At 38.2% G+C, this 15,392-nt stretch overlaps 1 protein-coding gene across 1 annotated transcript in view; it reads right to left on the bottom strand.

Moving 5' to 3' along the window:
* Positions 1–15,392, bottom strand: part of LOC114572854 (phospholipase B1, membrane-associated) — a 46,080-nt gene that overhangs the window by 14,665 nt on the left and 16,023 nt on the right. Inside the window, exons 34-49 of the mRNA XM_028604636.1 lie at positions 12,705–12,809; positions 12,517–12,612; positions 12,355–12,429; positions 12,043–12,177; positions 8,532–8,644; positions 7,536–7,611; positions 7,332–7,436; positions 3,360–3,420; positions 2,701–2,759; positions 1,975–2,048; positions 1,809–1,852; positions 1,602–1,710; positions 869–920; positions 384–464; positions 228–293; positions 49–149 (exon numbers count right to left, since the gene is read on the bottom strand). Coding sequence (XP_028460437.1) covers positions 49–149; positions 228–293; positions 384–464; positions 869–920; positions 1,602–1,710; positions 1,809–1,852; positions 1,975–2,048; positions 2,701–2,759; positions 3,360–3,420; positions 7,332–7,436; positions 7,536–7,611; positions 8,532–8,644; positions 12,043–12,177; positions 12,355–12,429; positions 12,517–12,612; positions 12,705–12,809 — 1,352 coding nt within the window. The remainder of the gene's footprint in view (positions 1–48; positions 150–227; positions 294–383; positions 465–868; positions 921–1,601; positions 1,711–1,808; positions 1,853–1,974; positions 2,049–2,700; positions 2,760–3,359; positions 3,421–7,331; positions 7,437–7,535; positions 7,612–8,531; positions 8,645–12,042; positions 12,178–12,354; positions 12,430–12,516; positions 12,613–12,704; positions 12,810–15,392) is intronic.

Raw genomic sequence — 15,392 nt, 5'->3', positions numbered from 1 at the left:
AATATCTCAGTGAGAATTTCAAAAGGCATAGAGAAAAGTGATACTCACTTTAACAGCCAAGTTGGGCATTTCAGTGAAGTGTCGCTGTGCATTTCTCTCAGTGGGATAATATGGAGAGGCTCTACTAAGTTCACTAGAGCCCGAGGCATCTGATGAAGACAAGTTCAAATAATGCTCACAATCTATGGAAGTAAATAAAATGTAGCTGCATGTCTCTCATTTTTTACCTCTTTGTGTAGATAATCCAGGCTGTCTCGAACATTACGAATATAATTCTCTTCAGAGTAAAGGAGCTGTAAAGAAACGGAAAGCATTTTCAGGTTTGTGTCTTTTGGCCCTTCCAAGAAATTATTCATGAATTATTACTTCAAATTAGTACTCACAGAGTTGTAGCAGTGGTCACATATGTCATTTCCACCAATAAAAAGGGTGATCACCTTCCAATCTAATTCAAAATTGATTCTCTGTACAAGAAAGAAGAATGTGAGGGAGCATGAGTAGTATGTACAGTAGCGGTGTTATAAAGGAGAATTCTTCTGTCCTAGTCTATGTAAGTACATCTCCCTCCCACTATTGTTATTGTCCAAAGTGGATTTAACATATGCATGAATGTGAGGGAGCGTGAGTAGTATGTACATTCTTTTGTCCTAGTCTATGAGTAAGTACATCTCCCTTGTTGGAAGTAAGAATCAAATTCTACATGCGTGTCTCCTAGATTTGCCAAATTTTGACTTTTATAAAAACAGAAATGTCTTCGCTATTGTTATCGTCCAAGGCGGATGTAACATATGCAAGCGCAAGAGGATTTTATACTGGAGTTAGCAAATTTAAAAATAGGTAAAAAATAAATAAAAAGTTATAAACTTACAGAGTCATTCTTCATCCTTGCCACCAGGGCTTGCACCTGTGTTGGTATGTCCCTTAAAACACACACAACATAAAATATCATGATGAAATGGCAAGGATTTTTCTCAGTTAAAAACACATTTATTTTTAATAAATATATTCATACAAATTCTACTTTCTTTTGGCTATAAGTAAATAATAATAATAATAATAATAATAACAATAATAATAATGATAATTTTGATTCTAGGTCCAGAAAAAGCTACAGTATTAAGAAGACCTTAAGGCAAGATTAATATAGTCTAGTATATTTCCCCCCTTCTCCTTCTTTATTAAATATAAAAACTTATGGAAATGACAGTTTTTTATTATTTTATATGGCTTTCTTTTCGTGTTTATGTTAAAACTACAGTATATGTAGGTATTGTAAAATTTAAAGTTAAGTATAAATATGAACTTTCACACTAAACTAATATAAACTTCCATTGGATTGTAAGGTGTGTCTTTTTTTAGAATAGTTTAGTCATTTACTAAGCTGTATTTAATAGTGCAAGGAAGATGTGTTTTCATGCAATCTAAAAATATGAACTACTCAATCGACAATAAATGATATGTCAAATGGATTTGGTTAATAGCTTTGATGCATGTATCTAAAGTTTCTAAGCTCAAGTCAGCTTAATTCTTATAACATGAACAGGTATTATATGATTAAAAACAGCTAAGAGGCTGCAGAAGTTGCCTCTGATTGGACTCACTTGCTCTTAGCTCCTGCTACAGCCTGGTTAAGGAATGCCTGAGGAGTTTGCTCCTTGCCCTTCCCAACAGAGTAGCCCGTCAGGTTGTGGTTAAAATGTTTTAAGATGTCTGTTATAACAAAGAAAATAATTATACAAATCCCAGAGCAACAAAGACTAACTTTAACATGTTATCTGAAACAGAAAAAAGTCATTAAGAAGACTCACTGGGCAGCGTGGTGACAGTTGTGAGGTTTTCATCTCCACCAATACTGCAAAAAACACAGAATACAACGTTAAAATTATGACTTAAAATGACTTTCAAGACATATACCATAAGCGTTATGTTGCAATTGCTATAGTGTGATAGTTATGTTGGAAAGTCCTGACTTACCTCCAGGATAAACCTCTGTACTGACTCAGGACATCCAGGACGTTGTTAGGGCTGGATGCAATACCGTTCCCTGCCTGACAGATAGAACAGGACAGTGTTTCAATAACACAATGAAGACAGTTAAGCTCTCAATATTTTACAGTACACCAGTGTATTTGTCTCTTCTTTTAATGTAGATATTAAAAATGTGTGATTTCATCCTGTTACACCACTGTATTTTGTCCATCGTTTCATTTCTCCAATATAATGATTTGATAAATGACCACCCAGGCCTTGAGATCTTTGGACGTTCACGCACTTAAGCCAACTGTTATGCAAGTAAATCTGACTGTTTTCATTAATGATAAATCCACAGATTCTGTTTTTCAGAAATAAATGTCAGGTCATTCAATGTTTATTAACAATCATGCATATCATCTATTAAATCACACATCCATCTGTTGTATCTTTGTAATACGATCAGCTGTTCTCTTGCACTTTTCAGACCCTTTGTTTATCTGTACAACAATATATTTATCTGACTCTAACTTATTACTGCACATAACTGACATTTACCTCTTGGGTACAAATACATCCAACGTAGAGTTACTCAATTTTAATATCCGAGTACTGGTTGTACACTGCATTTTTAGTGTATGTTTGAGTTAAAGATCATGGTCCTAATTCTGAGATATTGTATTTAGTTATAACTTTCTATCTACTTGAAATAATGACAAAATGACTCACTGTCAGAGAGTCTCCCACAGCAGCCACCACTTTGATATCTCCAGGCCTAAGTTCATGGACTGGGAAAATAAAAAAGGCATCTCAGACCAGTCAGACCAGTAATGGCTATATGAATTAGACAGCACGGGACTTTCAGAGGGACTGTACATATACAACTAATAAAATGTGTGTAATCATATTAATATGGCAATAAAACTAGCTAAAAACACTTTACAGTAGGATCCAAAAAGAAAGTACTACTTGAAAGAAGAAGTAGATTATCAGAAGCAATGTTAAACAAAACTTAAGCAAAACTTAAACAGAGATAGGCACAATACTAAAAATGATAAAATATTTAAATGATAAATATCCAGATTAGTGACAAATGAAAGGAATTTTCAATATAAAGTGTGTTATACATATATACATCAGATACATTGTATGTGACTGTAACACCTTTGTTTTGTATTTCTTCATATTTGAAGTAAATAAGAAAGATTTTCGCTGGTTTTGCAACATGAAAAGTCTATCTATAAAAAATGACAAATTAATACAAATTATGAATACATTCTCCATGCCCATTTCAATGTGATAAGTCCCCATAAAAAAACTATATTTGGCTTTTTCCAGTCAACTGAGAGTCACCCCCTAACATGTAAGTGTAAACCATCTTACTATACCTGAGGTGGGTGTGGAGGGTGAGGGGCTGAGGTCCTCACAGGGCATCTCTGTGCCTGTAAACTGACCGGACACACAGAGCAAATCCACAGTCAGAACTAAACAGGAGGCGTACAACGCTGCCACAACCTCCATTCTGGCTCAATACCACACTAGACTCACTGGGAGGAGGAGAGGAGAGGCATCGCTGTGGTGATATGAAGGAGAGTTTCCGTCCGTCCTTAAGAAGGGTCGGTCCTTGGGGAGGGAGGTACATAGCCGGAGAGAGGAGGAGGAATAAGATAAAAGAGGTAATAATAATAATAATAATAATAATAATAATAATACATTTTATTTATATAGTGCTTTACATGGTACTCAAAGACACTTTACAGTAAAACCAGCATATATAGCACATTAAAAACAGGTAAGCAATAAAACCAACACATAGAACAAGCACATTATAAGCAATTAAAAACAATAAAACCAGTAACTATCAGTTGAGAAATGTAAGACTATTGTATGCGGAAAGCTAATCTGGAGAGGTGTGTTTTGATTAGTGTTTTGAATGTGTCCAGGTCAGTACAGTCACGGATGTGTATGGGTAGATAGATAAGTTTATTTGATATAGCACCTTTTACAGACAAAGTCACAAAGTGCTTCACATGATAAACATTTGTAAAAAAATACAGTACAATCCAACAGAAAATAAACAAGGGAAGAAAAGAAAATAATTATTGAATGACCAATGAAAATCATTTCAACGATTAAAACCTAAAACCCAAAGTTTACAAACAAGAGTCAAAAGCGATTTTAAATAAATGTGTCTTCAGCTGCTTTTTATAAGCTTCAACAGAGACGGCAGAACGTAAGACAGTAGGAAGGGCGTTCCACAGGTTTGGAGCCACAGCTTCAAAGGATCAGTCACCTTTCAGTTTTTAAATGAGTGCATGGGACTACCAGTAATCCTTGGTTAGAAGACCTGAGGGATCTGTTAGTAGTGTACGGATGGAGCAGGTCCGAGATATAAACAGGTGCCAGACCATGCCAAGCTTTATAAGCCAGAACAAGAACTTTAAATTGGATCCTGAACTTGATCGGAAGCCAATGTAATGGGTATAAAATTGGAGTGATGTGCGACATCCTGCTGGACCTGGTCAAAAGCCTAGCCGCAGAGTTTGACAGCCAATCCTTGATGGAAGTCAAACATTTGAGCAGTTCCAACACTATGTCAGTCTCATCCGGGTTAAAAGCGACATATAGCTGGATGTCATCTGCATATAAGTGATAGTGGATATCTCCAAATTGGCTAATTATATGTCCTAGGGGAAGCATATACAATGCAAATAAAATCGGACCTAACACAGAACCCTGAGGCACCCCACAGGAAAGGGCAGCAGTTTCTGAACAATAGGGACCAAGTGACACAGAAAAACTTGCCCTGGATTGGTTCACCTCTTATCTGAGGTGAACCAATCCAGGGCCCTCCCTGAGATACCAACCCAGTGCTTAAGTCTATCAAGCAAGATGTTATGATCCACTGTATCAAAAGCTGGGCTTAGGTCCAGCAGCACCAACATTGAGCATTCACCCATGTCAGAGGACATTAATCAATCATCGGACACTCTAAGAAGAGCAGTTTTGGTTGAGTGTTTCTGACGGAAGCCAAATTGAAATTTGTCTAAAATGTTGTGTGTATTCAAGACAGCAGTGAGCTGTTTAGCAACAACATTTTCTAAAATTTTGGAAATAACAGGCATCTTGGAAATGGGCCTATAATTTGCGGGAATTGATGTATTCAGGTTGGTTTTCTTTAGTAGTGGCTGAACAACTGCATGTTTAAAATACAAAGAGACACAACCAGATTGCAGAGAGCTGTTGAGTATAGAGAGAACCCAAGTACTCACAGACCCAAGAACTTTTTAAAAAAAGGAAGTTGGTATAATATCTACAGGGCTCAAGGAAGATTTCATACTGCTAACCAGATCAGTGAGTTCTTGTAGCGAAATCGGAGCAGAACAGTTCAAGATGGGAAGCTGGATTGAGTGAACTGAATAGGGAGTAGAAGAGGGGATAATGCCATTTCTGATATCACTACTTTTATTTACAAAGAAACAGAGAAAGTCACTGCAGTCCTTATTTGAAAATTTTATTTTTTATTTTTATTTTGCACTTCAGGAGGAGCAGGATTGACAATATGGTTGATGGTTTAAAAAAGGACTTCAGGGTTACATTTACTGGAAGAAATGAGGTTAGCAAAGTAAGATATCCTCGTCTCCTTAACCATGTTGGTGTATTCAGTCAAAAGGTCTTTGTAATACAGCCGGTGAACATGAAGCTTGGAGGATTTCCACTGTCGTTCTGCCCTCCAAAATGTACGCCGGAAACAGCGAACAACGTCATTTAGCCATGGAGATGAGTTGACGGAGGAAACACATCGCATTTTACTTGGAACCACTTTATCCAAAATTGATAAGCAATATGTGTTGAATGAGTGGACTAGACCAGACAGTTAATATATGTACAGGTCAGTACAGTCATGGATGTGTATGGGTAGGGAGTTCTAGAGGGAGGGGGCTGCAATGATGAAAGCTCTGTCACGCCAGTTACAGAAAGTTGAGAAAGCAGTGTAGAATATTAGTTTGGCACACTGAAACCTGTCTTTAAGTAAAGTGCATCTAATAGCACATTTTAGCATGCTGATTTAACTGCATTGTGTGAGTTTGTAGCACAGTTACTCACCTCAGTTGGACATGGCAATGCGATGATCTTTCCATTGTCTTCTGTGTTATGTTGGTCACTTGTGTGCTGCAGCTGAACGTCTTCATGTTTGCAACAGGGAGAACAATGACTCTGTATGTGTACAGTGGTCAAATTTATGAAGTTACACAGTTTACATTTACTCAAGTACTGTACAAATTTGAAGTACTTGTGCTTTACTTGAGTATTCCCATTGTATGCAACATTATACTTTTAATCCATTTGTTTGACAGCTTGAGTTACTTCTCAGTCTACCATTTTTCATACCATTCCTGTCTATTTAAAATCATCTATCTCTATGATTAGGTGATTTTGAATTTGATTTGTTCTGCTAAACAATTTTGAAAAGCGGTGTTACAAACATATAATGATCTTATAGAATACAATGCATTACTGTAGACTACCCAACAATAGTTAAGTTAGCACAAGCTTAAACAAATGCAACATACACATCTACAGCAGTAAAATGCAACATACACATTAATGCAGTAGTAATACTATTCCAAAAACATCATTTTATCATACTTGATATACTTTAAGTAAAATGTGTTACATACTTTTACTTAAGTAAAGTTTTGAATGCAGGACTTTTACTTAGTGGAGAATTTTCACAATGTGGTATCAGTACTTTTAATTAAGTAAAGAATCTGAATACTTCTTCCACCACTGTGTGAGTGTGTGTGTCTGTATGAGAAAGAGAAAGCGGGGGATTGATTAGATTGCTTTAGGCCTCACCAGGTTTGTCCACATCTGCACCATCAGTTTATCATTTTCTGGTGATGCTGACTTAGAGAGATGCTTCCCACTCTGTTAAAAAAAGAACATCAACAACATTGTACTGTACTTTAGATACATAAAGTACATCTTCAGTAAGATAACCACGACTGTGTATCTGTTACTGTCACACACTGTTACTTTGTTTTCATTTGTGACATTTTTTTACATGTTGACACGTCGCAGTAGGAAAAGGGTTTAAATGATAAAATCATGCTTTTCTTGATGTGACAAGTCAAAATGTCTGCTGTGAAAAATGCCTATTCGAGGAATCATTCTCACTATAAAAAATGAAAAGGCACATGATGTGCCAACATTTTTGTTATTTCAGATCTGTCTCTTTAATAATTAATAAATCAGGAGTCAAAGGACACATCCTTTTACACATCACTGACTTTTTGAGGCACTAAATTTGTTGTGAAAGATGATGCAAGGGATGCAAGTTGTGCGAGTGAACTCACAGAGACAGATGAAAGGTCTGTGATGAAAGGTGCGTCCTGCACAATGACAGTGAAGTCATCTCTGTCATGGTACCAATGCTTCTTTACCATGAGTTCATCCAAAGACTGGTCAGTGAAAAAGGAGTTCAGAAGAAAATTTCACAGCAGCTAAAAACAACCAAAGGACTGACTGATCAGATATTCTGGTATGAAGAATGGACGAACCTGCAGAGCATGACTCAACATGGCCGTCTGAAGTCTGTCTTCTCCTTCATTGTGTGTCTCCGTGCATCGACACATCCTGTCAGTAAAACAGATTGTTAAAACATTATATGTATATTACTATTACAACTTTTAGAGGAAAAAATAAGTATCAAATCACATATGAACTCACTTGTGGTGGAAACTGCTACGCTCTCCATCCCACCATGCAACACTGAGGATGGTCCTCTTCAGCTAGGTCTGTGGTCCTTTTAGAAGCTTTTGGTTGTTTTGAAAATCAAACTACAACGTGCTAAATACCTGAAATAAAATATATATAATATCATTATTGAAGATGAAGATTCTGTCGGACAAACTGTATCAGCTTAGAGTCTGACGCTGAAAAGATAAAAAAAAAAAACTCTGTATCTTCTGTTTGAGGCAACAATGTTTAAAGAAACAACTCTGTAAGCACAAAATATATGCATTTTTTCCCTAACAACATTTTGTAAGTTTAATATTAAATCTGCTGCTCACAAGCACAGAGCTGATCCACCTGAGCAAAGAGAAGTACCAGCTTCCAATCTCTATCCACATCAACAGCCTGTAGTAGAAGTAAAACAGATAACATCAACCACTGTAAAGCCCTTTTATGCTTATGGGACTTTCTCCTTTTTGATTATTATTGATTATTTATCCTTATAAATATCCTTTAAGATGGGAGTGCAGACACTGGAGCGCCTACCTGATTGTTTTGGAGGTAGAGGGACACTTCCTTTGCCTGCTCCACCAGCGTGCTACAAAGGAGGAAATAATTCATTGAAAGCAGCCTGAGCCGACAGTAACAATGTTTCTCATGTGTCAGAAAGTGCTGTCTGTACCTGTGTTGAACAAACTGAGGGGCGTACAAGTTTGTTTCATCTGAGAGAGGACTGATGAGTCCAGGATTAAACAGGGTCATCAGCTCTGATGGAGAGACATTACGTTTAACACCAAAATGTAGACATCCCATGGGCCCACCACCGGTGGGAGGAACCGCTGGGGTTGGGTGTGCTGCCAGTGAATGTCAGGGGCCTCAGCGGACCAGACCCAGGCGGCAGAGGCTGGCTCTGCGGACGTGGAATGTCACCTCTCTGTGGTGGAAGGAGACGGAACTGGTGCGGGAGGTGGAGCGCTACCGGTTAGATCTGGTGGGGCTTATTTCTACGTCTCAGTTCTGGAACCATACTCCAGGATAGGGGTTGGACTCTTTTCTGGCGGGTGTGGGGATATTCACAAGCCCCCGGCTGAGCACCATTACATTGGACTTTTATTTGTGCATATGCACCAAACAAAGGCTCAGAGTATTCGGCCTTCTTGGAGACCTTGAATGGAGTCCTGCATGAAGCTCCAGTGGGGGACTCCATAGTTTGCTGGGGGACTTCAACGCGCATGTGGGCAATGATGGAGACACATAGAGAGGCATGATTGAGAGGAACGGCCTCCCTGATCTAAACCCAAGTGGTTGTTCATTGTTGGACTTCTGTGCTAGTCATTGATTGTCTATAATGAACACCATGTTCGAACATACATAGGGATGCTCATAAGTGTACTTGTGGCTCCCAGCAGATCTTAAATGCTGCAGAACTATGAACGCTGTCTGTCTCTAACCAAAGAGTTGACTGTAATTATGATTACCGTAATTCAGATATGAGGTCGCGCTGCCTTTACAGTCTGTTATCTTCCCTCAAGGACATTTACTCTGCATGAACCGCCTGCTGAAGCATGGCCTTTATCTCTCTCATCTACTCTAATCTTTGAACAGGCTTACATGGGCTGAAAAGTATACCCTGTAGTTACACTTCTGTATATGAAAAATCACTATGACATGTCATCCTCGTGATCTGTACAAATAAACTAAAAACTGATGGGCCTGATTTGACCTAGGATTAAAGCACTTCCTTCTTCCTTCTTTGTCTCGAGAAAAGGTGCAACAGACAAAGATTGCATTAAAGATCTTTAAACATCTGACCACAAACAAAATTGTTTAGAGGCCTGAGACAGAGAAAATGGTGTTTCAGGTAAGCTCTTGTAGTTGGAAAAAAGATAAAAGATTTAAGGTTAAGACTTTGGAAACACAGTAGGCCTACTTGTTATTGGGCTCAATTCATTGTTGGTTTTGGTCTTTTCATGGAATTCTTTGATAAGAAATACGGAGTATCACCAGACGTAACCTTTAATGTGTGTGACTGAAGTGCAAACTCTTTAAGATCCAAAATCTTCTCTTCTATAGATGTCTAAATTTCTGCGGGTAAAAATTCGGCCCGATCCGGACTCTAGTAGATAACCATCCAGGGAATTCCACCATCTGTGGCTTAGTATGCTCTGCTGCCACCTAGTGGCCAGCTTCCGGAGATACACAGAAAATAATAATGGAAAATACTTAAAGGAGAATTCCGGTCGACTGACTGATATGTGGAAATTAGTGGACTGGTCTTATTATCAACAATGGATGAATGAAGAACTTCGTAAAAACTGACATACAACAAGCAAGCGCAACAACATACAACATAGAAAGCAAGCAAGTTTACAAATAAGGGATTTACTTACTACTCCATCAACAAGAACGCCAGGTCAGCATCGCTGTTGCATCCTTTGCCACTTTTTAGCTCTTGCCAATGAGTGAAAGCCTGACCGAATGAGACTATTGTCTGGTTCCTCACGCGGTCAGTTTCTCATTTCCTTTTCCTTGACTCTTCCGACCGCGCTCTCTTGGTGGACTCTGCCATGATTCACATCTGAAATGCATGATAGAGTCTTCCATAGAGGCTGCTTCTTATATGTTGTTGATGTATGTGACGTCGTGCCGTAAAGCAATTTGTGATTCTCGCGAGATTTGGTGGGGTGCCACCTTCCAAACATTCATTGCTGGTTTTGCCAGTGGCGCCCCTCTCCTGCTTTGCTATCGGGATGATTCGCTCTACTACGAGTTTGTTTACCATCGAAATGACTTCAAAGCTGTTATATTAAGGTAAAAATATTGCATAGTGTGCCTTTAAGTTTTTACAATTTTAAATTGCCTTGACCCAATAGAATTTTTTTTATACTGTTGATGTAGTTGTGTTACTTAAATGAAGTTAAAAAAAAAAAAAAAAAGATTATTAGCGCGAAAAACAAACACACCTCTCCGTAAAGTCGTCTCGTGCTGCATTCTGGGAAATGAAGGCAGTATGCTGCCAGGCAGGCAGGCAACCCGACTTACTTGATGTGAAAAAAGTCATAAAAAGTCATAGTATAGTATGTCAAAAAAGGCATAAAAAGTCGTACTATAGTATGTCCAAAAAAGTCACAAATAAGTAATAGTACAGTAGGTCAAAAAAAGTCATACTATAGTATGTCATGAAAAGTCAAAAAAAACATAGTATGTCATAAAATTTCAAAACAGTAAGTATGGTAAGTGTTAAAAAGTCATAGTATAGTATGTCATAAATACATTTAAAAAATCATGGTATAGTATGTCACAAAGTGTCAAGAAAGACATAGTATAGTTTGTCATAAAAAATGTGTCCGGTGTGAGGGGGATTGGCTAAAATTTTCCTGCCCGCCTCAGCGTTCTGGAGGTATGTCATAAAAAGTTATAAAAAAGTCATAATATAGTATGTCATAATAAATGTGGGAACTACACATGTCTAGACAAAATTTTATGGAAATCCATCAAACACTTAAGGAGATATTTCAGTCTGGACTAAATCCCTAGAGCCACCCTGCTAGCATGTCTAAAAAAGTCACATCAGTGGGTAGGACACTATTGTTTACAAGGTCAATCAACAATGGCTCAAATGTTGTTGCAATTTTATTTCATCAATAAATAAAAATAAGAAGAGAAATGAATATAAATTCTGGATTTAACAAACTGTGCAGTTAAAAAAGTATTGTTGATATTTTGTTACTAACATTATAATCACATTAGTTTCTATAAAGTGAACAGGCTGCCAGTACTGCCACTATAACCCCAGTCTGCAGCTCTGTAGCTTTCTAGATGATTTTTACAATGGTTGAATTTCAATAGCTCACACTGAAACCCCTCAAATTAAACAGACACCATTTGCTTCCACATCTTCAGACAAGCTGGCTGTTCAATACCTGCATCAAGTGAAACAACAGAGAGCTAAAGTAAACAGCTGTTGAACAAACAACCAGGTAAACAACAAAGGAAAGCAGGAATTGGTAGACCAAACCAGGGCTACAATGCATCTGAATAGTGGACTTGAAGTCAACCGATAGCAAGAAAGAGGATTGTAGTGACATATCATTGTTGCTGTTTCCGCTGCATGTTTCTTCTGGAGTCCATTCGCTGCCTTCTAGAGGTAAAGAAAATGCTTAATACAGCTTTAAGCTTAAATATATTGTTGACAATAAGTACAGCTTCATAACAAAAACTGCATTAAAAAGCAGTTCCTGTCATTTCTACTGCTTTCTCCACTTTGTTTTTCCGACGCTGACAGCTGGAGAGAATTAACCAGGCAAAAACAATGCCAGCCAGTAAACTGACAATTCCCACAATCACTGGCACCCACACAGGCATGGAGGAGGGACACTTTGGCACAGGGATGGTTGGTGCAGGACTGGTGGTGGTCACTGGTGGACCTGGTAGGCTGTTGATCTTAGTGAAGATGAAGGGATTGGCCTATAGGAAACATAACATGGCTTAGTGAAGAACTTTCAGAAATTAAGTACTTAAAAGATTATGGGCTAGTGAGTAAAGTAATATGGAGACCAAAATTGTTCAATATTAAATAAATAAGACATGAAATAAACCAATAGTTAGGTGATACAATAATAACTTGTGGATCTCCACACATACCTCAGAAGGACAGTGGATCTTTGAGCGGTCATATGTGAAGTTGTTGTAGTTCTGCTTTCTGCCTACAGGCTCCAACTGTTAAGACAGAAAGATAAATACTGTAAAACCACAAAAAGCACTTGGAGGTACTTGTCATTGTGCTGCAGTTTGGTCCATGCTCACCATGTTATTCCACAAGGCAATGGCCATCTCAGCATGAGCTCGCTCACTGATATGGAAACAGTCCACAGAGAAGAAACTCGAGTCAACCTCACCCTCCTGGTGAAAAGAGTAGACTTTTAGCATGGATATGTTACATTATTTGTGTATGGTGGCTTGTTTGGATACATTTGTATGTATCCGTAACTTACTCCTATATAAGGGATAAAGGAATTGTGTAAAAAGGGTTGAAGGACAACAGCAACGTCTTCTTTTCCCTCATAGCGATTTCCAGAAATAAGATGTTCAATCTCAGCCTGAGGGAAAAAAAAGAAGAAAATTGGAGGATTGACAAAGGGAACCTAATTTAGAAAATAATTAAAAATATATTTACATGGTTAAAGGTCCAATATGTAATATTTGTACTGTAATAAATCCAAAAATGACACCGATGCCTCATCAGATATTAAGGAAACATGTTAAACTGAAATACTATCTTTTCTGTATTTTTTCTTTTTGAAATTTACATTCCGTGACGGAATTTATGTTTATGTTTTGATCTGTGTGTTGTTATCAACGGCCCAGTTTGACAGCCAGGCCGGGTTGCCAGATATACCTGTAAAAACGTAAACCCAGCGCGCTACAGCTGTAACGGTAGTACAGCCATGAAAGCAGCAAACAAACAATCAACGGAGATAGATTCTACATGACATAAAAAAAGAAAACAGCATGTTTCTAACAGTTGCGTGACCAGAGACGTAACAACCCCCTGGTAAATATTGGAGATGTATTTGAAAGATGGAGACAGCTTAGAGCCCAAAAGGACGCAGAGTTGGCTTATTTTCTCCTGAACAGGTAAGCATTAGCTTCAGGCTAATTTATCACAGCTACTAGGGATGGGCATTTTTTGTCATTTCAACATTTGTGTACTCACATTGAATTATATAGCTAGAGTACCTGAGTTGGTTACTCGCAAAAACAATTGAGACATAGCCAGTAAAGTGATCCCGACTGGTCCTGGCTAACGCCGCCATGCTAACCCTGCTAACGTTACCGGGAGGACCAGGCATGCAGCCCATGGCTGTTTACAACGTGTAGTTCAACAGCTGGAGCTGACAACGGTGAGTTATTTTGAACCACGAGAGGGGGGCTGTAAATCGGAAAGAGAGGACTGTGAGTTTGCAGTGTGTTTAGCGATTGTTGCCGTAATTCTAAGCCAATGAAGTGTGTTCCGTCGGCAAGGTAGTGGTATTTTTAGCGTTTCGTATTGTAATTCTAAGCCTAGGAAGTGTGCCTGACTGGCGTGTGGAGAGGACGGTGAGGTTGTTGTGTTTTTAGCGGTTCATACTGTCATTTTAAGCCAAAAAAGCGTGTCTGTCAGTTGGTTACAGAGTTCCGCGTGAGCACGGGCTTTTATGACTGTCAATATAGCCAGCATCTACTGTTAGCTACTCTGCTGTGCTGTGGAGTAACGTCTGGCTATGTGAGACTAGCATCTAACGTTAGCTACTCCGCTGTGCTGTGGAGTAATGTCTGGCTATGTGAGAAAAGCGTCTAGCAACATTGTTGTGAATGCTGCGGTCTCAGCCTGGCAACCTCCGTGAACTTCGAGTCTGGGCAGGAGGGGGCGGGGGAGACGACTCTCCAGTATTTTGGATTGGTAGTGCAGTAACTATTTTAACCGCTAGCTGCCAGTATTACATACATTATTACATATTGCACCTTTAAAAGAGGTCTTAGCTTTTACCTGATACTCGCGATTGATTTGTTTTATCTCTTCAAGCTCTGGGGAGTTTACAGCTGGATTGATAACACAGGGACAGCTGGTCCTGTGAAAAATAGATTCCCGTTTATTCTCCTTTTGCTGACATAAGGGAAGGAGATGACTCTAAATCAAAAAATTAGTGCAAAGACTTTTCCATGCCAAAATACTTGAATTCCGAATTTAAATCATTGACTGATCATGTAAAAATAAATAGTTGTAGAGGTTAACAGGAGTTAAGACTGTTAGGAGTAATTGTCAATGCATCAAAACAACTGATACAGAGGTATTTGCAACATTTAAAATGTTCCCAGGAACCCCTGCTTTATGTCCTCTAAAGCTTTTGTAGTAGCTTCAAGTCGAAATGACAAATAATGAGACTATGATATAGTGTTAATTACAAAATAACGATACCTTACAGTGAGAGATGGGAACATATCAAAAGATCAACACAAATATTGTTGATAATCAAATCCACTTTTTCTAATTTGGAAAGCCTGTCTCTTTTAATCCTCATAGCTGAGAGAGAAAATCTTGATCTTTCTCAGATGCTTAATTGTCTTTATTAGATTTATAAACAAAAGAAATTACACAAGTGTAACAACCAATCTTAACTGTTGGAGGCTTAAACCTGCATTTACTGATTTATTTTTTACCACATGGGGGCAGCAGAAACAAGCTTCAAACAGCGATGACATATTTTCTTTTAAATTGATATTGCAGAGCATCACACATCCGGCAGACAAAGATCATTAATTTGGAATCTTGTTTGTGTCCACCCAACAAATGTAAATCCAATATTTACTCTTCTTTTAGCTCTGTTTAGCTCTGTTTTAATCTCCTGATATACATATCTGGCTTTTTAGATGCTACATTCTTCACCAGCTAGTTGCTAATTTTGTCTGTCTGCTATTTGATGATGAAACAGAGAGAAAAAACAGGCAAAACAAACCTCTGCAAGAGGGAACAGCCAAGCGTGTTCCTCATAACTGATTTCAATGGATCTATCTGCAAGATTGCCACAACATTGACCAACAACCTCGGTACCTAAAGATACAGAGAGTAAAAAATAAGAAAACATGACACACTTTTACTCACAAGGACATCAGATGACAATTACTTATAGAGTATAATATCT

Source organism: Perca flavescens, chromosome 18, assembly GCF_004354835.1.
Source record: "Perca flavescens isolate YP-PL-M2 chromosome 18, PFLA_1.0, whole genome shotgun sequence".
NCBI classification, from domain to species: domain Eukaryota; kingdom Metazoa; phylum Chordata; class Actinopteri; order Perciformes; family Percidae; genus Perca; species Perca flavescens.
The sequence above is the reverse complement of the archived record's forward strand: the minus strand, read 5'-3'. Positions and strand labels throughout refer to the sequence as shown.